Source organism: Phocoena sinus, chromosome 14 (genome assembly GCF_008692025.1).
Source record: "Phocoena sinus isolate mPhoSin1 chromosome 14, mPhoSin1.pri, whole genome shotgun sequence".
Lineage (NCBI taxonomy): Eukaryota > Metazoa > Chordata > Mammalia > Artiodactyla > Phocoenidae > Phocoena > Phocoena sinus.
Window position 1 is genome coordinate 13850153 of NC_045776.1, and position 26827 is coordinate 13876979.

At 39.5% G+C, this 26827-nt stretch overlaps 1 protein-coding gene across 1 annotated transcript in view; it reads right to left on the reverse strand.

Annotated features, from left to right (window-relative positions):
- CDH20 (cadherin 20) overlaps nt 1-26827 on the reverse strand; it is a 208925-nt gene that overhangs the window by 8397 nt on the left and 173701 nt on the right. The window contains exons 7-10 of the mRNA XM_032602714.1: nt 22178-22431; nt 9390-9526; nt 7056-7177; nt 2414-2531 (exon numbers count right to left, since the gene is read on the reverse strand). Coding sequence (XP_032458605.1) covers nt 2414-2531; nt 7056-7177; nt 9390-9526; nt 22178-22431 — 631 coding nt within the window. The remainder of the gene's footprint in view (nt 1-2413; nt 2532-7055; nt 7178-9389; nt 9527-22177; nt 22432-26827) is intronic.

Genomic DNA, 26827 nt, shown 5'->3' on the forward strand with positions numbered 1-26827 from the left:
AAGACCTTAAAGGATTATTATAAATATCAAATAAAGCGAAGTATGGGAAAATGCGTGTGAAACTGTGAAGTATATGGACAATCCTTTTCACAATGCTTTGGGGATTAAGAAAGGCTTTACTTGAAATAGTGCACTGTTGTGTTCATAAATGAATATCATGTTTTGGGCACGGGAGTTGGAGGGCTTGACAGTAGATCCACCACATCAGATGTTGGTCAGGTTTTTTTTTTTTTTTTTTTACCGGTACACGGGCCTCTCACTGTTGTGGCCTCTCCCGTTGCGGAGCACAGGCTCCGGACGCGCAGGCTCAGCAGCCATGGCTCACTGGGCCCAGCCGCTCCGTGGAATGTGGCATCTTCCTGGACCGGGGCACGAACCTGTGTCCCCTGCGTCGGCAGGCGGACTCTCAACCACTGCGCCACCGGGGAAGCCCGGTCAGTTTTTTTTTTACCTGTACACGGGCCTCTCACTGTTGTGGCCTCTCCCATTGTGGAGCACAGGCTCCAGACGCGCAGGCTCAGCAGCCATGGCTCACAGGCCCAGCCGCTCCGCGGCATGTGGGATCTTTCCGGACTGGGGCATGAACCCGTGTCCCCTGCATCGGCAGGCGGACTCTCAACCACTGCGCCACCAGGGAAGCCCCTGGTCAGTTTTTTAATGAGCCTCAGTAAAGGATACTCGAGGGATAAATTGTCATGAGATTAAGAGTTCGTTCTTTCTATTGAAGATGTTCCAACTTCCGTTTTGAAAAAAACCTTCCAAGAGATGAGCCATTTCTTTTTATAGTCATCAGGTTCCAGGGGCCCATATTTTTAAGGTATTGGCCCCATGAATTGGTGCCCAAAGTCATTGTTAAGAAATTTGCAAAAAAAAAAAAAAAAAAAAAAGAAATTTGCAGCATTTTGCTGTGTATTGTTACTGTATTGGTTCAGACAAATATCAGAGTGGAGGAATAGAGTGACACTTGGCTGAAAATTTGAAGAAACAGTATAATGTATTATTTTTTTCCCCAGGATTTCTACTATGAAACCTATCCTAGGGAATTCCTTGGTGGTCCAATGGTTAGGACTCCATGCTTCCACTGCAGGGGCAGGGGCCCTGGGTTTGATCCCTGGTCTGGGAACTAAGATCCTGCAAGCCTTGTGGCACGGCCAAAAAAAAAAAACCTATCCTGAAGGGTCTGAAACAACGTTTTGCAGGAAGGGTTTCCAAGTGAAGCAGATAAATGAATAATTCAAAATTTGACCCAGTAAAAAATATCAGGATATTTAATTGTAGCACTTCTGTTGTTATAATTTATATTACTCTTCCTTTCAGAATTATCATAGTGATTTGATGTAGATGATTAAACAGATGACTAAATGCTTTCCATTTAGAAGAAAACAGGTTTGATATTCTCTAGTTTTAATAGCAGAATATCGTGTGGGGTGGATTTAATACTTTAAGTCCCAAACAATTGATTTTTGGACTAAGACTAGGTATGCCTAAATCATGACTTTTTGTTACCCTTTGTTTAGATTGTTCTGAAGTGACAGAACTTTAGAATTGGAATAAAAATGAGGCCACCACAGCCCAGAGAAGTGATGCCCTCCCTCTCCAAGGTCAGACAGCTAGTTGGTAGCAGAGTTAGCAACATAAGGGGTTCACTTGACAGATTTAAATTATTTTTTCACCTGCTCTGACCTTTCTCTGAAAATCTTCTGGCCAGAGTACAGAAGCCCCTCCTTTCCCCATCTGTGCCCAATGAAGAGTATGCTAGGTCTGTGAACTCCTTAGCTGGTCTGAATGCTTTTTGGAATAGAGGGGTCTATAATTCCATTCTAGCAAAGATGTAGAGGGAAGCACTTTCTGGAATAGGGAACCCCACCTGACTCTTCTTTCTGAATCATTCCAAAATAATAAAGTGGTTTCAGTGCCAGAAGTACTGGTTGTGTTCCTGTATTTGTCCTTTGCTCTTAAGTAACTCAAAAGTTACTTAGCCTTTGTCTCCCTTTTGTTCTGGGAGCTTTCACTGTTTCCCCCTTTGATCCGTGCTTAGAAGTGTTCAATCAGGATTTTCTCCTTGGGCCTCTTTCTATCAGCTTTCTCAGATTCTTCCTGTAGTTAAAGAACATACAAACATGGCTGCTCTCTGTGGGGATGAAGGAAGCCTGTGTGCCTCACACAGTGTCTGGCCCAGAGCCTGTGCTCAAATGTTTGAGTGAACTGACTGACTGAGTAAAAGTTTCAGAATCAGCAGAGGACGTTCTTTGTCTTTGATGTTCTGAAACAAAACTTTAAAAGACCATACAAATTAACATTAATGTCTTTCGTGCTATTAAAGAGCAGGTGACCTCTGACACTGTTTGCATGGTATAGTAACCCAGAGTTTCCAGCCCACGCTGTAGAAAAGCATCGGTAGCCAGCTGATTACCTTGGTTGTCCCTTACGGTGAAGTTGGGGTTGTTAGCAGCCTCAGGAGCCAAGCTGTAGTAGAAGTGCTGGCCATTGCGTGGGTCATCTTGGTCCACTGCGCTCACTGTCTGGATCAGCTGAGGGAGGGACATGAAATCAGGTGAGTCAGAGTCAAAAGAAAAGCTTCAAGGGCAGGGGGGATCCCAAACCCTGAAATCCAGTAGTAGATTGTTTTACCTAATGAGGACATCCTGAAACTTCCCTCGGCAGTCTCTGTGCCATCACACAGTGCAGAATTGAATTTTGGTTTATTGTTGGGCCTGAGTGTGTTAACAGGCACACGGTAGATGATACCTAAATGCCTCAGATGTTAAGACATCGACATAACACACTATTCTCACCCCAGGTCTGGCCCCTTTTAGGCAGTTGAAACAGAAGACTTTGAGTGAAATAATTCTGGGATGCCACAAGGTCCTGCCTGTTTCCCAGTTTTTTTGTCCCCTCGCCTCACCTTCTTAGCCTCACATTTGGGTTAATATTTCATGGTCAGATTGCTGTGTTTGAGAGGCCTCTATTTAAAAATGACCAGTACCTAGTGGGAAGTAAGCAGGCACTACATTGATTGTGTCAGCTTAATGGAAAACAGATGTGAGGGGATGGGTCGCAGAGCAGTCACTCTTTGTTGGCAGGAAGGGGAGCTAGACAAAGTGTAGAGCACAAGACCCCCAGGGTGGGCTTTATAGAACAGACTGGAATCAGAAGCAAGGCTTGGGGCTGAGGAGAGGAAGAGGTAGAGTGGCTTCCTCTTGAGCTCTTTGGCCAAAATTTTGCCTTTTCCATGTGTTTTTCAAAGTCATAAGTTACCATGAAGGTTATGAAGATCAGGATGGAAAAGTTCCTAAAGAAAGCAGTGAGAAATAACACAGTTGAAACACTGGCAGGCAGACTGGGGGGATATAGAACAGGTGTCGAAGGGGTGGTCTCCTTCCTGTGTGTTTGCTCTCTCGCCAACCAACGGCACAGACTCCCCCCACCCCTCTCAGGCCTGGCCCTGTAGACACCACACTCCTGCTGTCAAAAGCTGGCTATTAACAGGGTGGAAAATGGAACATTCAGGGTCAGCTGGAGGGCTGAGGTGGGCTTGCTTGGTCTTTCTTTCTTCATCTGTAAATTAAGGAGGTAATGCTACCCTCACAGTATGCGGAAGATTAAATAACAGAGGGGAAAGCTTCCAGCGAGGGGCCTGCTGGTAAACATGGTGTTGCTCAGACCCCCTTCAGTGAAGGACTTTATACCTTCACCTGTCAGTCTCTTTGGCGGTTGCCTCAGTTGCTGAGAGCCACCTACCCACAGTCACCACATTCTTCCAGGACAATCCATATCCTGTGACTGATGCGATAGTATAAAGCCTGGCCATCCCATTTCAACTCAGGAGAACCCTAGTCCTAGAACTTTTTGAAGTCATCCAGGGCTGTTAGTGGGTCTGCACTGCAGCTGGACTTCTCCTTTTGCCCAGTCTTGCAGAAGTTCTTCCCTTCCAAGGGCATTGGCCCCAAGGGCATGCCTTAATAAACATCTTAGACCAGAACTCCATCTCATTTATGCCTCCTGGTGAACCCAGCTGGCAGCGGGGCTCTGTTGAATCTAAAGGTCGGGGGGATGGAGTTGCAATAAAGGAGAGGGATCAGGAGAGCACTGAAGATAAATCTGCCCCACAGTCCAGCCTGGCGTCAATGCTGCTCATACACGAGGGTCACCCCACTGCCCCATTCCTGCCGAGACACATCCTGTACATTCCGTCTTGCGCATGGTGCCAAACACGTGATGACATGTTTCTTCATGAATGTTATAAATAGGTGATTATGTATAACTTGGGAAACAGAAAGTCATTTCAGAACATCTGACCTATGAAACTGTATACATGTATATTGGTGAGGTGGGGACCTGAGGCATATGATGGGTTGGTTACAGGGCTTTAAAGAATGGGTGAGCGATGATACAGGTCGGGAGCACCAGAGCCTGCTCTCCTGGCCTCCCCTCTCCTGGCAGGTCCAATTTCATCCTCAGCCCTACTTGCCATTCAAGATTCTGCTCAGAAGGTGTCACGCCGCCCTCAGCCTGCACCAAAGACGTCGTCTGATTTCTTTCTGGGCTTCGTTTCTCCCTAAGAGGAAAGCACACATCCCAACTTGGCAGATACAAAGCTAATGACAGTGTCTGACAAATCTAACACAAGGAGGCCTGATTCTTCATAAACCAGACATACCTACTGAGCTGTGTGCTTTTGAAAATCTTCAAAACATGTTCCAGAGCCAAAATCAAAGAGTAGGGTTTACGTATCTTGGGCTAAAGATGACAAATATGACAGACTATGATAGACTTGTGGCTCACAGTCTGAACTTGAAGTCACAGATAAACCATGCTTCAAAGGACTGTATAATAAATAGACAATTAGAAGATAAATGTAGAAATGGGAGGTGTGCTTGTGTGCCGCAAAAACAAGAGAGGTGGTAACATGCTATTAACCTGTCCTTCTGGACTTCCCTGGTGGTGCAGTGGTTAACAATCCTCTTGCCAGTGCAGGGGACACGGGTTCGAGCCCTGGTCCAGGAAGATCCCACATGCTGCGGAGCAACGAAGCCCATGCGCCACAACTACCAAGCCGGCACTCTAGAGCCCACGAGCCACAACCACTGAGCCCATGTGCCATAACTAGTGAAGCCCACGCGCCTAGAACCCATGCTCCGCAACAAGAGAAGCCTCTGCAATGAGAAGCCCGCGCACCGCAACGAAGAGTAGCCCCCGCTCACCGCAACTAGTGAAAGCCCACACACAGCAATGAAGACCGAACGCAGCCAAAAATAAATAAATGAATAAATAAATAAATTTATATATATAAAAAAAGCCTGTCCTTCTATTCTGAAGCCTGTTAAGAAAAGAAATGTTTCACTTTGGGGAATGAGGGGTTTAATTTATTGTGCTACTATTACTCTTTACATTACAGATTAAAAATTAGTTTCTTGTCATATTAAAATATAAAGTATTATGTTTGTCATAATGATAATCTTATATAATATAAAACAAAAAATTATGTATGGTGTTTCTATAATAGTAAATTGTCATGTTACAGTAAAAAAATCATTAAAGTCCCAAATCCCTTCACTCAAATCTCAACTGCCTTAGCACAGTAACTATTGCTATTTTTGCATCCTGCCTCCCAATTTTTGTTCACATGCAGATACAGTTTTACATAACTTCAAGCATGTACATGTAGTTTCTATACCTCCTTTCTTATAATAACACAGGATCATTTCTTATGCTGGAAAGTCTTCTTTGTAACTTTATTAGCTGCATAATATTTCAGGTCTTTCTAGATTAGAAATTCAATAGATATGGAAGTAGAATTATCTTAGACTTGTTGAAAAAAAATTTAGGCATGCTATAGACCATTGCACTGGGTTTCAAGAATCAATGGATGAGATAATTTAGATGAGAAGGACTACAGGACACATTTTTTTTCCCCCTGGAACAAGGGAGTCACTTTTCCTTTGAGTAGAATGGTGAAGATGTGTTGAGTCAATCTTTGGTGAGTTCAGGAAGCTAATAAAAGTTTTGGTTGTATAGAGAGTCTGTGCAGTGGGATGTTGCAGGAGAGTGAGAGAAGTGGAAGCAAAAGCTGTGTTACAGTCGTAAAGCCTGAATTACCAAAGCGTCTTTCCTTGCCATGTGCACCCAACGTCCCCAAACCGGAATCCACAGGACCACAAAATATGCTCGGGGGAAATACATTAGGGAGGACTGAAGAGTCTTACAAAAGCAGGAGCAGAAGAGGAGAGATTGCCTGTGATCTGAGGTATGGAAGGCTGGGCACGGGGTGGGCAGCAGCCTGACACATACATTAATAACGTGGCCATTCCAAGCACCGTTTGGATGTTTTTCAGTTACACCACTTGGGATTTAGTCAACCCAGTATTCATTTAGGTTTAAAAGAAGACTTTAAAAAAATACACAAATATATCTGAAGATTATGAAACTAAAGCTGTTTCAAATAAGTAGAAATTTGTTCCTTCAGATGCCTTTCCTCTCAAAACTTTACATGACATGAGTGGTACTAAGAAAATGGATGTTTTAATTGAGGGAGGGGAGAGTAGAATTACCTAGGTAATTCTGGGTAACGCGATGTTCTGAGAATAGGGCAGGCAGTCTGTAAACTTGCTGCCAGAAGGAAGGGAGGTAGGAAGATATAAAAACTAAACTTTCCTTACTACAAACACTTTCAAGGATGACCGCTAAAATGAGAAAAAGACTCTCCTTTTTTCTCCTGATCTTCATCTCCATGGTCCCTCATTTCCAGGACCCAGAGCACATGTTACTGCAATTGGTTCCATACAGTTCAGTTACAAGGTGGGTGACTATCTGGCTTCACAGGTGAGTAAGCCACCTTGATTCACAACCTTGTTTAGATTATAAAATGTAATGGAGGCTCGAAATAGTTGTCTTAACAAATAAACTTGCAACATGATATACAGAAGTTGGGGACTCTCTTCTGTAAACTTAGTTTCTGGAGTCTTACATTTCTTTGTTGACAAATCTGGTTATCTGAAACAGTCGTTTCCACATGTTGGGGGTTAACCAAGGTGCCCCCTCACAGGCTGCCTTACCTGCCCTGCTTTGGCATTCTCACAGACAAAAGCTTCATAGAATCTGGGGAACTTTGGAGCATTGTCATTCACATCTAAGACTTTGATTGTGACAGGAACGCTTCCAACCTGGGAAGGATTGTCTAAAAGCACACACAAAACAAACAAATACCAAAGGTGAGGAGGGTTCAGAAATGCAAGAAAGCAGCTCTTTGTTGGAATAGGTATTTACCTCCTCATTCTGGTTTTTAAAGGAATGGATAAAGTACATGGAAATAGCAACACAATGATGCAAGGGTTGCCTATTAAGAGTGTGGCCAGAACATAAGCATGGGCAGGACGAGTTTTGTGTTGGAGAGTGTGTGTGATATCAGGAGGTTGAGGGGAGGGATGAGACTCGGGGTCGGGGGGAGCAGGGATCGCAAAATGAATCTTAAAAAGAGGTTTTGAATCTCTCACTTGGCTCATGCTTCAGATTCTAGAATTGAAGGCAGGTCGCACCCTGAGCTGTGAGAGTGGCACCAACAAGCTCTTTCCCCAGGAACTATACTCGGCATCCAGCTGCCATATCTTTGAACTGTGTCTGTGAGCATTTGTGCTTTTTTTTGCTCATCCGTTAGCAAGATGTGTCCTAATGTAATTGCTTCTTCGTTTTACAACATTTTGGCTTACAAAAGGTTTCATAGGAACACTTTACTTTTGGATAGTGGGAAAACCTGTAATCAGTTCTTTGAATTACTGTTTCAGAAGGTTTCAAGTTATTCATGGGATTACAGATAACACTGCACATTTATTTCCACCTATGGACTAAGGGAGATAGTACAGGACACACCAAATCTGTATCTTTGTCTGGGGTAGGAGAAGTTACTCGTAGTCACTTATGGGGAAATATGTCCTTTTGGTCTGTCTTTTGCTTGGCGTTACCACACAAAGATAATTTCACAGCCCCGCTAGTGCCCCTCCTGCCTTTTTCTGTTTTGGCCACTATCCCAAGAAGACAAAATAGAAATCATAAGACACAGAAATTATGCATAGTAAATAATTGCATTAAACCTCAGAATGCCCTGTTCTTTTGGTTCATTGTTTTTCTTCTCTCTCAAGAATGTCTATTCTGTGTTTTTCCCCTGAATATTTCTATTGCTTGGTTACCAAAAGTGCTGCCATATTTACATATTTTTAATTGTAACTTGGTGTTGCTTGTTTATACAAGGAATAATGAAAAATTCAGGAAAACGTAAGAATAAATGTGATCCATAGTCCTACCACCAGCGAGCTCCCTTATACGTTATGTATTATATTACATGTGTCCAAACTCTCCAATACACACACACACATATACATACACACACATGCACTGAAATTAGAGAAAATAAAAAAGTTGAATTTAGAGCTTTAATATTTTAGGGCAAGATTATCCTGTATCATTGAAATATACTTTGAAAGCATGGGTATTAATATCAACATGATAGTCTCATTTTACTGTGTGGCTGTACCATAATTTATTTAATCAAACTACTATTATTAGACATTTAGGTAATTCCCCCCTATTTTAAAATGACAATGCAGTGGACATTTGGGTACATAAATCTTTGTTAATATTTATGATTATTTCCTTAAGATAATTATTAAAGGAGAATTCTTGAGAAAAAGTATGAATATATTGGGGGATCTTAATACAAAGATTAGTTACCAAACTGCTCTCATGAATGGCTGTACATACTTTTGCCAATATGTTAGTATTTGTCATTTCCCTTAATCTTTCTCATCACTAGGTGTTATGAAAAATATGCAGTGTAGTCGTATATAACCTAATTTGTGTTGAGATTATAATAAATATGTTAATTTAGTTTTTGTTAGTTTTCAATTTTATTTTTAAGTTTATGTTAATAAATCTGTCTTTTGTTGTAAGATGTCTGAAATTCTTAAATGCATGTATGTGTATATGTATGTGTGTAATAAGGGTGATATGTTATAAATGTTTCCTTTCATCCAGTAATAATATTTTATACTATTTGTGCATTCCTAATCTTATTAAAGATTGAAGGCCTCCTAGAGTTCTCAGGAGTTTTCCCTTTTCTTCATATAGAGGTCTAGCTCTTTGATTTAAGGATGCTATTTTTTGTGCTGCTTTTGCATGTTTTATTTGTGTGTTTTTATCTGTAGCACAGGATTAGGTATATAGAAGATCCTCAATAAGTATTTCAATTAATACATTCATTCACTTGCGTAAACCAGGATTTCCATTCCTTTCCATAAAGAAGATAATTTTTGTTTCAACAAGTTCTAGAAACTTCCACTTTCTCCAGTGCTTCTATTTTGTCACTATATGGAGAGCAGTTTTTTTGTTTTACTTACTCATTTCCATAGCAAGGACAGTGATATTATGCCAAGAAAACTCTTCTCGGTCAAGGGGTCTCGCAGTCATTAGGGCACCTGTTGTAATGTCAACATAGAAGAACCTTCCAGGGTCACTGCTTCTGTCAATGGAATATCTGCAAAAACAGAGATTACACACATCGTTTTATTTGGATAAGCATTCTGTGGCATATTCCATAAGAGAACTGAGTGCATGCCATGTGAAACAGGATAGTTCTCAGTTATGGGCACTTGGAAGACTGCATTGCTGTTTTATCTGTCCAAAACCCCTCCCCGCCCCCCCCAAAAGAAATCCCCAAACACAAAACAACAACAAACTATTACTGCTTTAATTTCCTCATTCATAAAATGAAGGGCTTCCCTGGTGGCGCAGTGGCTGGGAGTCCGCCTGCCAATGCGGGGGACGCAGGTTCGTGCCCCAGTCTGGGAGGATCCCACGTGCCGCGGAGCAGCTGGGCCCGTGAGCCATGGCCGCTGGGCCTGCGTGTCCGGAGCCTGTGCTCCGCGGCGGGAGAGGCCACGGCGGTGAGGCCCGCGTACCGCAAAACAAACAAACAAACAAACAAACAAAAATAACATGAAATAAAACAGGGTACCAAAGAGTTAGGGTAGTTTTACGCTTTTTAAAGGTCAATTTCAGCTATTTAAAGCTTAAAACTGCCCTAAGACTTTTGGGACACTCTGAATGTCCGCCCCTACATATCTTTGTTCCAAAAAAATTTTATTCAAATAAGTCCAGAAACGATAAATTGGAACTGGAAAAGGTATAGTTATGTGGTTCTGGTTCCTATAAGTTGTATCACCTATTGAGAAGGAAAGATTTGAATCAGGTCTTTTGTAAAGATACTAATGACCTGCTGTCAAACACACTAACGGTATTTGCTAGATGGGATGTCCTTACCTATGGAATGTTACTAGCAAGATGGATCAGGTCTGTCTAGGTTGCTTATTGTAAAGAAGCTTGGAATTTATGAATTTATTGGGCGCAGCGTGCTGGAAAATGTCATGTGAGCTATGTAATTAATGGGGTATAAAAAGCAGATGTTCCGTAATCAAAATGGCTCCTTCTGTTCAAGCATTGCACTTCATCCTTTGCTTACACTTTTCATATTCAGTGTGGACCAACATGCATCCTTATACAGGAAAAAGAAGGATAGTTACAGGCACCTACACCTGACAGTTTCAGACCTATCTAGGGAAAGAATGCTTAGCTCATATTTTGCTGTTGTTTATATCCTTTGAGTCCTTATTTACCTTGATACTGTGTAAGACCTGTAATTCCTGTTGAATCTGATTTGGCAGTCTGACCCTTTGTATTATCTCACCTAAGTTGTCTTACCTGGTGTCCATATTAGGAGATTCACTAAGTATGGAGGGAGTCTCAGGCATCTGTATGTTTAAAAACCTTCATAAGGGATTTTGATATGTAGCCATGATTGAGAACCATCCTTTAGAATCTTATGTAGTCCTTGGTAATGGCCAGTAGTTATGATCGCTGCTGTTTATTGAATACCAGGCATTTTATAGCTTCTTTTTAAAAAACATACATATATTTTTAACATCTTTATTGGAGTACAGTTGCTTCACAATGCTGTGCCAGCCTCTGCTGTACAACAAAGTGAATCAGCCATATGCATACACATATCCCCATATCCCCTCCCTCTTTTTTTTTACATCTTTATTGGAGTATAATTACTTTACAATGGTGTGTTAGTTTCTGCTTTATAACAAAGTGAATCAGCTATACATATACATACGTTCCCATATCTCTTCCCTCTTGCGTCTCCCTCCCTCCCACCCTCCCTATCCCACCCCTCTAGGTGGTCACAAAGCACCGAGCTGATCTCCCTGTGCTCTGCGGCTGCTTCCCACTAGCTATCTATTTTACATTTGGTATTGTGTATATGTCCATGTCACTCTCTCACTTCGTCCCAGCTTCCCCTTCTACCTCCCCATGTCCTCAAGTCCATTCTCTACGTCTGCATCTTTATTCCTGTCCTGCTCCTAGGTTCTTTAGAACCATTTTTTTTTTTTTTTTTTAGATTCCATGTATATGTGTTAGTGTATGGTATTTGTTTTTCTCTTTCTGACTTACTTCACTCTGTGTGACAGACTCTAGGTCCATCCACCTCACTACAGATAACTCAATTTTGTTGCTTTCTATGGCTGAGTACTATTCCATTGTATATATGTATCACATCTTCTTTATCCATTCATCTGTCGATGGACACTTAGGTTGCTTCCATGTCCTGGTTATTGTAAATAGTGCTGCAGTGAACATTGTGGTACATGTCTCTTTTTGAATTATGGTTTTCTCAGGGTATATGCCCAGTAGTGGGATTAATAGGCCATACGGTAGTTCTATTTTTAGTTTTTAAGGAACCTCCATGCTGTGAGAGTGGCTATATCAATTTACATTCCCACCAACAGTGCAAGAGGGTTCCCTTTTCTCCACACCCTCTCCAGCATTTATTGTTTGTAGATTTTTTGATGCTGGCCATTCTGACTGGTGTGAGTTGATACCTCACTGTAATTTTGATTTGCATTTCTCTAATGATTAGTGATGTTGAGCATCCTTTCATGTGTTTGTTGGCAATCTGTATATCTTCTTTGGACAATTGTCTATTTAGGTGTTCTGCCCATTTTTGGATTGGGTTGTTTGTGTTTTTGATATTGAGCTGCATGAGCTGCTTGTATATTTTGGAGATTAATCCTTTGTCAGTTGCTTCATTTGCAAATATTTTCTCCCATTCAGAGGGTTGTCTTTTCGTTTATGCTTTCCTTTGATGTGCAAAAGCTTTTAAGTTTCGTTAGGTCCCATTTGTTTATTTTTGTTTTTATTTCCATTTCTCTAGGAGGTGGGTCAAAAAGGATCTTGCTGTGATTTATGCCATAGAGTGTTCTGCCTTTGTTTTCCTCTAAAGAGTTTTATAGTATCTGGCCTTACATTTAGATCTTTAATCCATATTGAGTTTATTTTTGTGTATGGTGTTAGAGAGTGTTCTAATTTCATTCTTTTACATGTAGCTGTCCTGTTTTCCCAGCACCACTTATTGAAGAGGTTGTCTTTTCTCCATTGTATATTCTTGCATCCTTTATCAAAGGTAAGGGGACCATATGTATGTGGGTTTATCTCTGGGCTTTCTATCCTGTTCCGTTGATCTATATTTCTGTTTTTGTGCCAGTGCCATACTGTCTTGATTACTGTAGCTTTGTAGTACAGTCTGAAGTCCAGGAGTCTGATTCCTCCAGCTCTGTTTTTCTTTCTCAAAATTGCTTTGGCTATTCGGGGTCTTCTGTGTTTCCATACAAATTGTGCAATTTTTTGTTCTAGTTCTGTGATAAATGCCATTGGTGGTTTGATAGGGATTGCATTGAATCTGTAGATTGCTTTGGGTAGTATAGTCGTTTTCACAATGTTGATTCTTCCAGTCCAAGAACATGGTATGTCTGTATCATCTTTACTTTCTTTCATCAGTGTCTTATACTTTCTGCATACAGGTCTTTTGTCTCCTTAGGTAGGTTTATTCCTAGGTATTTTATTCTTTTTGTTGCAGTGGTAAATGGGAAACACTCCCATTTCTCTTTCAGAGTTTTCATCATTAGTGTATAGGAATGCAAGAGACTTTCTGTGCATTAATTTTGCATCCTGCTACTTTACCAAATTCATTGATTAGCTCTAGTAGTTTTCTGGTAGCATCTTTAGGGTTCTCTATGTATAGTATCATGTCATCTGCAAACAGTGACAGTTTTACTGCTTCTTTTCCGATTTGGATTTTTCTTATTTCGTTTTCTTCTCTGATTGCTATGGCTAAAAATTCCAGAACTATGTTGAATAATCGTGATAGGAGGGGGCAACCTTGTCTTATTCCTGATCTTAGTGGAAATGGTTTCAGTTTTTCACCATTGAGAATGATGTTGGCGTGGGTTTGTCACATATGGCCTTTATTATGTTGAGGTAAGTTCCCTCTTTGCCTACTTTCTGGAGGGTTTTTATCATAAATGGGTGTTGAATTTTGTCGAAAGCTTTTTCTCCATCTATTGAGATGATCATATGGTTTTTATCCTTTAGTTTGTTAATATGGTGTATCACACTGACTGATTTGCATATACTGAAGAATCCTTGCATTCCTGGGATAAACCCCACTTGTTCATGTGTATGATCCTTTTAATGTGCTGTTGGATTCTGTTTGCTAGTATTTTGTTGAGGATTTTTGCATCTGTGTTCATCAGTAATATTGGCCTGTAGTTTTCCTTTTTTGTGACATCCTTGTCTGGTTTCAGTATCAGGTGATGGTGGCCTCGTAGAATGAGTTTGGGAGTGTTCCTCCCTCTGCTATATTTTGGAAGAGTTTGGGAAAGATAGGTGTTAGCTCTTCTCTAAATGTTTGATAGAATTTGCCTGTGAAGCCATCTGGTTCTGGGCTTTTGTTGGAAGATTTTTAATCACAGTTTCTATTTCAGTGCTTGTGATTGGTCTGTTTATATTTTCTATTTCTTCCTGGTTCAGTCTCAGACGGTTGTACTTTTCTAAGAATTTGTCCTTTTCTTCTAGGTTGTCCATTTTATTGTCATATAGTTGCTTGTAGAAATCTCTCATGTTTCTTTGTATTTCTGCAGTGTCAGTTGTTACTTCTGTTTCATTCTGTTGATTTGAGTCTTTTCCCTTTTTCCTTGATGAGTCTGGCTAACGGTTTATCAATTTTGTTTGCCTTCTCAAAGAACCAGCTTTTAGTTTTATTGTTCTTTGCTATCATTTCCTCCATTTCCTTTTCATTTATTTCTGATCTGATCTTTATGGTTTCTTTCCTTCTGCTAACTTTGGGTTTTTTTTGTTCTTCTTTCTCCAGTTGCTTTAGGTGTCAGTTTAGGTTGTTTATTTGAGTTTTTTCTTGTTTCTTGAGATAGGATTGTATTGCTATGAACTTCCATCTTAGAACTTCTTTTTCTGCCTCCCATAGGTTTTGGGTCATCGTGTTTTCATGGTCATTTGTTTCTAGGTACTTTTTGATTTCCTCTTTGATTTCTTCAGTGATCTCTTGGTTATTTAGTAGTGTACTGTTTAGCCTCCAGTGTGTTTGCATGTTTTACACTTTTTTTCCTGTAATTGATATCTCCTCTTCTAGCGTTGTGGTAAGAAAAGATACTTGATATGATTTCAATTTTCTTAAATTTACCAAGGCTTGATTTGTGAACCAAGATATGATCTACCCTGGAGAACATCCCATGAGTACTTGAGAAGAAAGTGTATTCTGTTGTTTTTGGATGAAATGTCCTATAAATATCAATTAAATCCATCTTGTTTAATGTGTAATTTAAAGCTTATGTTTCCTTATTTATTTTCATTTTGGATGATCTGTCCGTTGGTGAAAGTGGGGTGTTAAAATCCTGTACTATGACTGTATTACTGTCAATTTCCCCTTTTATGGCTGGTACCATTTGCCTTATGTATTGAGGTGCTCCTATGTAGGGTGCATAAATATATACAGTTGTTATATCTTCTTCTTGGATTGATCCCTTGATCATTATGTGATGTCCTGCTTTGTCTCTTGTAACAAACAATTTTTATTTTAAAGACTCTTTTGTCTGATATGAGAATTGCTACTCCAGCTTTCTTTTTATTTCCATTTGCATGGGATATCTTTTTCTAACTCCTCACTTTCAGTCTGTATGTGTCCCTGGCTCTGAAGTGGGTCTCTTGTAGACAGCATATATACGGGTCTTGTTTTTGTATCCATTCATCCAGTCTGTGTCTTTTGGTTGGAGCATTTAATCCATTTACATTCAAGGTAATTATCGATATGTATGTTCCTATTACCATTTTCTTAATTCTTAATTGTAGGTCTTTTCCTTCTCTTGTGTTTCCTGCCTAGAGAAGTTCCTTTAGCATTTGTTGTAAAGCTGGTTTGGTGGCGCAGAATTCTCTTAGCTTTTGCTTGTCTGTAAAGCTTTTAATTTCTCCATCAAATCTGAATGAGATCCTTGCTGGGTAGAGTAATCTTGGTTGTAGGTTCTTCCCTTTCATCACTTTAAATATGTCCTGCCACTCCATTCTGGCTCGCAGAGTTTCTGCTGGAAGATCAGCTGTTAACCTCATGGGGATTCTTTTGTATGTTATTTGTTGCTTTTCCCTTGCTGCTTTTAATATTTTTTCTTTGTATTTAATGTTTGATAGTTTGATTAATATGTGTCTTGGCGTGGTTCTCCTTGGATTTATCCTGTATGGGATTCTCTGTGCTTCTTGGACTTGATTGACTATTTCCTTTCCCATCTTAGGGAAATTTTCAACTATAATCTCTTCAAATATTTTCTCAGTCCCTTTCTTTTTCTCTTTTTCTTCTGGGATCCCTATAATTCGAATGTTGGTGTGTTTAATGTTGTCCCAGAGGTCTCTGAGACTGTCCTCAATTCTTTTCATTCTTTTTTCTTTATTCTGCTCTGCAATAGTTATTTCCACTATTTTATCTTCAGTTCACTTATCTGTTCTTCTGCCTCAGTTATTCTGCTATTGATTCCTTCTGGAGAGTTTTAAATTTCATTTATTGTGTCATTCATCATTGTGTGTTTGCTCTGTAGTTCTTCTAGGTCCTTGTTAAACATTTCTTTTATATTGTCCATTCTGTTTCCACGATTTTGGATCACCTTTACTGTCATTACTCTGAATTCTTTTTCAGGTATACTGCCTATTTCCTCTTCATTTGTTTGGTCTGGTGAGTTTTTACTTTGCTCCTTCATCTGCTATGTATTTCTCTGCCTTCTCGTTTTGCTTAACTTACTGTGTTTGGGGTCTCCAGGTTTGTAGTTCCCGTTTTTTTGGTGTCTGCCCCCATTGGGTCAGGTTGGTTCAGTGGTTGTGTAGGCTTCCTGGTGGAGGGGACTGGTGCCTGTGTTCTGGTGGATGAGGCTGGGTCTTGTCTTTCTGGTCGGCAGGACCGTGTCCAGTGGTGTGTTTTGGGGTGTCTGTGAACTTACTATGATTTTAGACAGCCTCTGTGCTAATGGGTGGGGCTGTGTTCTTGTCTTGCTAGTTGTTTGGCATAGGGTATCCAGCACTGGAGCTTGCTGGTTGTGGAGTGGAGCTGGGTCTTAGCATTGAGACGGAGGTCTCTGGGAGAGCTCTTGCCATCGCTGATTGATATTACATGGGGCTGGATGGTTTCTGGTGGCCCAGTATCCTGAACTCGGTTCTCCCACCTCCGAGGCTCAGGCCTGACACCTGGCCAGAGCACCAGGACCCTGTCAGCCACACAGCCAGGTATGTGCAGAGTTTCTTGCCTTTTGGGAAGTCTGAGGTCTTCTGTCAGTGTTCAGTAGGTGTTCTGTAGAAGTTTTTCCACATGTAGATGTATTTTGATGTATTTGTGGGGAGGAAGGTGATCTCCATGTCTTACCCTCAGCCATCTTGAAGGTCCTCTTGGGTTTAAACTTGTAATCACATAAATTTGTTAGATCTCAGAGGGGAGTCACTGCATGCCATGCAGGGCCACAGAGGAAGGTCCAGGTTTTGGTTGGGTGGCAAAGACAGGAGCAAGAGGAAACTCTAGGCCAGAGTCTTTAATGGGGTTTCTGAACTTGAGTTTACTGGTAAATAGCAGAGAAACTGCAATTCTAGAAGGCACAATGTTGCAAGTTACAGGCCAGTCTGTGGAGAGTTCAGGATGGGCTGTATTTATCTATAGCTTCTTTTTAAATTCTACAGGATCTCTAGGATGTAGGTATTATCTCACCTAACAGGAAACTAGAACTTAGAGAAGTTAAGTCACTTTCATACAGTTACACAGCTAATAATTTGCAGCTAACAGTAAGATTTGAAACATACATGTATTTATATATAAACTATTGTATATATAATATACAGTAAATTATATATAAATGATTCTGTTTCTTATATATTATATATATATAAGCTATTGTAACATATTGGGTTCTAAATTCCATTTAAAGTTGCCAGCGGTTGCAAACAAACCTATTTTCAAAACAGAAATAGAGTCACAGATGTAGAAAACAAACTTACAGTTATCAAGGACGAAGCGAGGGGGGAGGGAGGGATACATTGGGAGATTGGGATTGACATATACACACTACTATATATAAAATAGATAACTAATAAGAACCTACTCTATAGCACAGGGAACTCTATGCAATACTCTTTAATGACCTATATGGGAATAGAATCTAAAAGAGTGGATATATGTATATGTATAACTGATTCATTTTGCTGTAAACCTGAAACTAACACAACATTGTAAATCAACTATAATCCAGTAAAAATTAATTTTAAAAAAGTTGCCAGCGGAATTCCCTGGTGGTCCAGTGGTTAGGACTCTGGGCTTTCACTGCCGAGGGCCCAGGTTCAATCCCTGATCAGGGAACTAAGATCCCACAAGCTGCGCAGCATGGCCAAAAAAAAAAAGTTGCCAGCAATTGCAGTCTCTATCTTAAAGTTGTTGAAACTGGGAAATGCTGCCCATTTGATGGGAGTAAGTAGTTTCTTTACTTTAGTGCATTGTTTTTCAATCTGAAATAAATATGGTGGGTTGTGACTAGTGTAGAAAGAACATGTATATGTATGCCAGACTGTATTCCAGTAAGGGTAAATATTGATGGTAAAATTTTTGTTTCAATATAAATAAATAAATAAACACACACACACACACACACACACACACACACACACACACACACACAGAGTATATACCAGTATATGTATTATTTGGTAAAGTATTTTGTTTTGAGTATTTATTTTTTCCTGGAGAGATTCAGGATGACTGTTCAGAGAATTAGGAATTAAAGGGAAAGTTTACCACTAAAGGCTGGAGAAGTTGGAAACATTTCAGTTCTAACTCTCCAAGTGTTGGGAAATTTAAATAAGTAAAGTAATGCTTCTCTCTGCTTCTGACCCTGTTACTGTAGCCAGGCACTGCTCTAAACATCTTACCTGTATTGACTCATATAACACCCACAATAAACCTATGAGGTAGGTACTATTTATCATCCCCATTTTACAGGTGAGAAACTGGAGCATGGAAAGGTTAAGACATTTGCCCAAGGTTGCATGGCTGGGAATCAAACCTAGGCATATGGAATGTATGAGATTGCTTAAGGAAACAAAGCCTTAACTCTTTTTTGAAGATAGATTAAGCCATGATAGCCGACAGTTGACTATTTAATAAAGAATAAACACATGCCTACAAAGTTAATTTAAAATTAACTGGAGCGTTTTTTTTTTTTTAGGTATAATTAGTGATTTAGTTTTAAAGTTTACTGGCTATTTTAAGATTTGAATTTATCTTAGAAAAAAAATACTGGTTGGCTCCTGACAGTCTTTTCTTTCAGCTCCCCAAGCAGGAGAAAAGCCAGCCATTCAGCCCACAGAGCTGTAACCCTGATGGCAGCTCTCCAAGTTGTAGGCATAATGCTGAGGGGAGAGGCAGCCTATGATGAACCAGCTTCCTGCATTCAAACCTACAAGGCCATAGCAAATGTCACAGATGGTAGGGGAGATGGAATGATGGAAATAACTGACAGAACCCATGACAGTACTGCCGCTGACACACTGAGAGGAAACGCTGCAGGCCTGCCTCAGAGAAGCCTCCCTCAAGTGGAATTCCTCTTCCATTTCCCAAGCGGGGCCTGAATTGAGGCAATGATAGCATTCATTACTCTGAATGGGACGCTGGGCCAATTTTCAGGACTCAAGAGAACAAATTTAAAGGCATAGATACAGATAGAAAATGAGGAAATTGGGACACACTAGTGAATTATGTAGGTGGTTTGCCTTTCTCTAATCATAATATTCTGTATGTATAGGCATAACATACGCATACAAAACTGCCTTCAGCCAACAATAGCTGGTGTTCGTTGAGCTCCCTGCTTGTTTACTTGGCTGAGGACATTCTCTGAATTTAGGGGTGATTTTGGAGGTAGGGTGTCATGGACAGGCTCCCTAAATCCATACACACTCTCGGAAGGCACAGGGGGACAGGCTGTTTCCATATGAGCAGGAGCCTATTTCAGTTGCCTAATGGTTCCGTTTCCTGCTTGCTAGAAATTCCTTGAGCATTTATTAAAAATTTAGGTGATCCAAACATTGTAATTTTCATGTACATATAACTAAATCTGGAGACTTAGTTTTGGGCTTTGCTAATAAATGATGACCAGCTTATATGCCTGAACACACCATACACTTTCTAGAAATGAGATTATAAAAGTCCTGATAATCTTTTTAAAAAGTTCAGTGACCTTTTATCCATAGCATTTGAACCTCAGGTGGTATGTTGTTTTTTGGGTGATTTAATATGAATTTTCTTTTTAGGAATGTGAACCTCATTTATTTGTAACAAAAATGCACAAGATAGACAAGTGGCATATGGCATATTCAAATTATTTTTAAAAGAAAATAACTTTTATAGTATAAATAAGGAGAAAACAAGCAATTTGGTGAAAGATAATGTAGGAAAGTACTTTCCAAATGGGTTTATTAAGTAATAGCCAGAGATTTGACTTCTAGTTGCTTTTCCTTCTCAGAATCCAGGACCCCTGGTGTTCTGCTTGGCTCCAGAGACCATTCTTTGTTCCTGTGGGACAGTACAAAGGGTCAGAGACTCTATCTCACAATATGAATTCTGTTCCTTCTTTCCAGCCGAAATGCAGAGGGACGATTATCTCTAGTTATGATAAGTGGAATTCTGCTTTATCCCCTGTGCCTGAACGCTTATCGTGTTACCTCCAGGCCTGTGGCTGTTGCCTTGTTCTTGCCAGTTTCTCTTTCAAGACCTAGAATCCTGCCCTAGAATAAGCCCAGTGGACCCTGCTCTATGCCTCCCGCCTATTCACTCTTGGATTCCTCCTGACTGGGATGTATTGGACTACACAGGCACCCTAATTCTAGACCTCCCTGATGTTAATTGCATCAGTGCCATGCCAGCCAACTGACAGTTTTCAGTGGCTTATCATCTGAAGCAGCATTTTCGGTTAGCCAGACAGGATTCCCTCATTTTGTATCCTCATTTTGCTCCATGCCAGCAGTGGATCTAGGCCTTCTGGTGTTTCTCCTTCCTTCCTAGATATGTGTTGAGATAACAACTTCAGTCCTGAATAGTGCACATTCGCTCTAGGTGTGTGTGTGTGTGTGTGTGTGTGTGTGTGTGTGAATTTCCTTGTTTCTTGTCATTTAGTAGTGTGACTCCTGACAAAATCATTTTTCCAGTGCTTACCATGTAGGAGTCCAGAATCAGAATCTGGAAAGAAGATGTGGAAGCATCCACTGGATATTCTCATTGACTCTTTTAGAAATGAGATCTGATTTTTTTCAAACTGTGCTTGTTTTATTTCAAACACTTTCCCTCCATAAAGTTTTATTGTCTAGAGTTTTTTCCCACAGTAGTGTCTCTGATATGAATAGATTAATCAGAAGATAGATATATTTTCTTGGCTTCTGATATAACTATAATATTTATATTACAAATATAAATTTATAATAGAATTGGTTTCATTTGTGTTGTTGTTTTGGGGATAATATTCCACTAACTTCTATTATACATTTAGAAAGCTTAAGGTTGAAATATCACTTCTATAAAATTGTTACAGCTCATAAAGATTAGTTTTCTTCTAAAAATCAAATATCAGAATTCAAGCAAAATAATTTTAGCCATTTTAATGCCTGAAAATGTAAAAAGTTTGCTAATTGGTTAGAGGAAGCAGATTTCCCCCAGTATAGTTAAACTCAGGAGAGACCCATCTTTATTAGACTGCAAATGCGCATTTTCATTAAATACAAAATGGCACCAGGTGAGGAAAGTAACCGGCTGACAGAAAAGGCCTTTGATGAATCAGGGTGTGTTTAAAATGTGCTATCTGCACTAAAGCCCTAGATCCATTTGTGTAGCTTTCAACAATTAATGTGACAGATGGCCTCAAACAGCCTTGGAATCCTGATCTTTTGTGTCAAGCTTCAGAGGCTTGGCAGTTGCTCTGGAAGGTTGAAGTGTCAATCTGTCCACCAGCGGTTTGCACTTTGGTTCTATAGTCAACAGGAGATGGCCATGGCTATAAGAGCAGCTCTCTACCCCTCCTGAGGGCGAAGCGTCTAGGTTGGAATCTTGATGTTCAAAACATACTTTGGAGAGGTTGTTATGTGGGCTTGCAATAGAAAGCCAGTCTACATGGCATCAAAGCTGTTGACAACAGTAGTAGTTTCTGTGTCTGTTCTTTGTATAGTATATGGAAATATGTGTTTATATATGTGTTTTCCATTTTTTAAAGTAAAAAAGTCAAAGGTTCATAAAAATTAAAAGAAAGTACAGTAATCACCTTTATATTCACCACTAAGATTCGACGACTTTTAATGTTTTGACATCTATGTATCTGTCTATTTGGCAATATCTGGGGACTTTTTAGATTGTTACCACTCAGGGGGTGCTACTAGCATTTTGTAGGTAGAGGCTAGAGATGCTGCTAAACATTGTACAATACATTGAACAGGCAGCCCCCTCAACAAAGAATTATCCACCCCCAAATGTCAATAAGGCCACAATTGAGAACTGAGAGGTGTGTGTATGTGTGTTGCTGAACCAGCTGACAGTGAGTTGTAGACATAATGGCACTTCATTTCTAAATAACATGAAAAGTCCATGTTGTTTAAGAAAAAAGAATTTAAAGAAATAGGAGAGTGTCCAGAGGTGGAAGAAGCAGAGAAAAAGTGCTAGAAAATTAGATATTAGGGAAGATTCCAGGATATAAGGATAAGGTGAAATGTGTAGAAAAACCTGATTGAGTTGTTGGTCACATCTGGATCCTTGGCAGAAATGATCTGTATGGTTGTTCCAATTGCCACATCTTCAGGTACCTCCACAAAATAAGAGCCAGGTTCAAACACAGGGGGCTCATCCACATCTTCCACACTGATGTGCACTGTGGTTGTGTCCTGAAATGGGCCTAGGTTCAGAAAACGCATCTCTAGGTGAGGATTGGCTCCCTCCACTTTTAAGGTGTAGCTTTTCTTGGTTTCAAAACTCAGGGGCTGAAAGTAATGACAGGAAAATAGATTAGTTAGGAGCATATACGTCAGGGTTCTAAAGGATGGATGATACTGCTGGCTAGTGGGTAGATTCTCAAATGCATTAAAATGGTGGAAAAGAGGCAAGAGGAAAAATAAGGGAATTTTTTCTTTTGTTCCATGGTTCTCGGAACGCGGGCCTCTCACTGTTGTGGCCTCTCCCGTTGCGGAGCACAGGCTCCGGACGCGCAGGCTCAGCAGCCATGGCTCACGGGCCCAGCTGCTCCACAGCATGTGGGATCTTCCCGGACCGGGGCACGAACCCGTGTCCCCTGCATCGGCAGGTGGGCTCTCAACCACTGCATCACCAGGGAAGCCCTGTTCCATGGTTCTTGGTCTTAATGTCACTTTCAACAATTTGGGTAAAGAAAGTAAGGAGGATGCTAAAGGAAGCCATTTTGCTGATGAAGAAAGCCACTGAACCCTGGGCAGGGCTGACTTAACTTGTCTACTCTTTAATCAGCATGGTCATCTTTAGAAATGCTTGTTCATTTGAAAAGGTGTCATGATAATTAAGAGAGAGTTTGAGTTCTGTTTCAGCATATCCATACAACTGAGGCCTAGGCTTTTCTGTTTTCTTTGAAAAAACCCAGTTCTTGAGTACAAAGGCAATAGTGATTTTATTCCAATAAACTATCAATAAACACCTCACAAGGGTTCTCAAAGCACTGTGTCAGATCAATATTTGTGTGTTTAGTTTATCATAGACAATCTTTTTTAAAAACCTAATCCAATACCTCATTTTACAATGAAAGAAACTGAGACTCAGCAAGCTAGCAGACTGGCCTAAGCTGATGTGGTTACGCTGTGTCAGAGTAGAAATGCTGCTCTTGATCTGTAAATTCCTCATTCAAGGCTCACCCCCAAAAGTTTAACTTTGTCTAATAAAACCCCATGTCATAAAATATAACTTTTTTGGTGTTTCCTTTTTTGGATCTATCTCTACCTTCAGAATGTTTTATGTCAAAATAAATATAGCACTTTAGGGCAGAAAGTGGACTTGAATGCCATCTCAAGAATAATCCATTTGTGTTTCTTTTTTTTAACTGACAAAAATGTATAAAAGTTTAAAGCAACACTTACCTCAAAATATCATTAATAATTTAAAAAATGATGGAAACTCAATTCTATAATTACAGAGGATAGTGAAGCAGTTACTAAAGCTTAAAAGTCACATGTCAACTTGGTGATGACAAGTTTTTCTAGCTAAACATTTCATTCATTTGTCCCTTTTTCATAAAATGTGCTGAATGTCAGCACATTTCATGTTAGATAGAGGCATGTGTCTAAGCAACTGGTTTGGTTTTGAGAAACAAACAGCAGTAGGAATTGCTTTAACTGAATTTGTTTTTTTCAAATTCTAACAAAAAGTTGTTCGTTTGTTTTGTTGCTGTTGTTGGTTTACCACTGGTCCTGTATTTACTTAGCACCATACTTTGTACTCTTCGTTTCATGGAGTCCATCGTTCCCGTTTGAACGAAGTGGCCATTTCCACCAGCCGCCCTGTGTCCGTAGTTCTTAGTCAAAAGGCAGGGTTTTCATAAACAGGGAAATCTGCCACTCAGGTTTCAATAAATTTGAAGGAATAGGTTTACCAGTTTATTTTATTTATACTACTCTTTTAAGTCTAGACATTTATCTTTCCTGGTAAATTACACTGTATTCTTTTAGAATTCTTTCCTTATGTAGAAGTAACCCAGAGTGGACACTGCTTGTTTATGTTAGGTTTGAGCTAGGCAAAATATGTTGTTCCTTTAATTTTAAGTCATTTTTCTAATTTGGTATGAATTTTGTAAAAATTAAGATGTAACTTACATACATTAAAATTCATCTTTTTTAGTGTAAATTTTTGTAGGTTTTGACAAATGTATACAATTATGTATGTGTCTCCTATGATAATTAAGATATAGAACAGTTCCATCACCCCATTATGCCCTGATCAGTACCTCTTTGTGGTCAGGTCCCACCCCCCTGGCACCCATTGATCTATTTTGTGTCCCTTTTACAAGAATGTCATATAAATGCAGTCATTCAGTAGGTAGTCTTTTGAGTCTGGTTTCTTTCACTTAACATATGCATTTGAGATTCATTCATGTCATTGTGAATGTGGAGTTTGTCCCTTTTATTGTCAAGTAGTATTCCATTGTATGGATGTACCACAGTTTGTTTATCCATCCTCCACTGAAGGTACATTTGAGTTGTTTCCAATTTCTGATGGTTATGAATAAAGCTACTATGAACATTTGTATACAGGTTTTTGTGGGAACATAGGTTTTCATTTCACTTGGGTAAATACCTAGGAGTGGGATCATAGGATTATTTGGTAAGCATATTTTAAATGTTATAAGAAACTTCCAAACCAGTTTTCAAAGTGGCTGTACCATTTTGCATTCCCACCAGGAATGTATGAGCGTTCTGGTTGCTCCACATCCTAGTCATTATTTGGTTTTGTCAGTTTTTCTGGTTTTAGCATCCTACTGGGTGTGAAATGGTTTCTCATTGTGGTTTTGATTTGCATTTCCCTAATGCCTAATGATGTTGAGCATCTTTATATCTTCTTAAAGAGTTCTTTATATATTTTATATTAAAGTCTTTTATCAGACAGGTGATTTGCAAATATTTTCTCCCAATCTGTGATTTATTTTTTTACTCTTTTATCAGTGAAGAAAAGAAACTCTTAAAGTTTCATTTATCACATTTTATTTTGTAGATTGGGATTTTGGTGTCATATCTAAAAAAATTACCTAATCAGGGTCACAAAGACTTTCTTCTCTGTTTTCTTCTAGAAATTTTATAGTTTTAGTTTTTCACATTTAGGTAAATCATCTATTTTGGGTTTATTTTTGTAGCTATGAATCAAGGTTCTTCATTATTTTTTTTTGTGTATACAGACATACAATTTTTCTAGCACTGTTGAAAGACTAGAGTGAGTTTTTAATTATTGTTAAAATTTCTTTTTAAATAAGTTACTCAGTGATTTTTATATTATTTAAGATTACTGTCTCCCTTAAATAATTTTATTATTTAAAATTTAAAGAAAACATTGCCTTAAATACCCTAAACTTTAAATTGCCCATAATTGATATGAGTTTGACATTTCTGTCTAGAAAAGTTTTTGTATTTGTTTTTACATATTTAAATAGTAAATCAAAGAGTAGTAATGTCTGAGAACCCAAGTTAAATTCAAGAAATTTCCTAGAGTTGGAGCACGTAAAAATGAAGTTATTATATCCTTGAAAATTGAGTAATGAAGATTATGTTACAAAATAGTAATGCAGTTCCCCTAAGCAGCATTAATCATTCCCTCTTCTTTTCCCATAGCACTTTGTCTTACTTCCGTTATGGCTCTTCTTATTTTGTATTATAAATATTTCTTTCTGTGTTGGTTGCCTTCATGATACTAAAGGGCAAAGATTATGATTTAGTCAGATTTTTATTCCCTAGTCCCTAGGGAGGGCCTAAAACCCAAAAATGTTGTTACATTGAGTAGTGCAAAAGTTTTTCAGTGTATTAACATGTACTGATACTAGTTGAGTGATGATATATACAGACTTTACATTGCCATATTTCAATGATTTAAAGATACACATTTTTTTGTATTTTGACATTTTGGAAATAGGGTTGCTTCTCCAATTGATAGCATCTTATAATTGCTGCAGGCCCAATGAGAGGTAGGATGTAGTTGTCACCACTTGTGCTAGCCAAACCTGGTCAAAGTCGTTCGTGTACTTCGGTTGTGTTCTGCACTTGTTGGTAATACATGTGTTGAACTTTACTGCCTTCTAAAATGTCTTCAGAAAGATTGTATTATGATTCAACATTGAAACAAAAGTTGCTGTGTAGGTAAAATGGTATGGAAACAATAGCAGGGAATAAATCTGATATTAGTGAAACAAATATGTCTGTGTCTGCAAGGGCTTTTCCAGTAACTACAAACAAAGGAATGAGAAAGCATTGTATCATTCAAATTAGCAGGAGGTTTGTGTGTGTGTGTGTGTGTGTGTGTGTGTGTGTGTGTGTGTGTTTTAAGTGATATATAAAACAGTGATGAGGGATGTGTCAGGGAGGACCTTCAAGATGGCAGAGGAGTAAGACGTGGAGATCACTTTCCTCCCCACAAATACATCAAAAATATATCTACATGTGGAACAACTCCTACAGAACACCTGCTGAATGCTGGCAGAAAACCTCAGACTTCCCAAAAGGCAAGAAACTCCCCATGTACCTTGGTAGGGCAAAAGAAGAAAGGAAAAACAGAGACCAAAGAATAGGGATGGGACCTGCACATCGGGGAGGGAGCTGTGAAGGAGGAAAAGTCTGCACACACTAGGAAGCTCCTTCACTGGCGGAGATGGGGGGT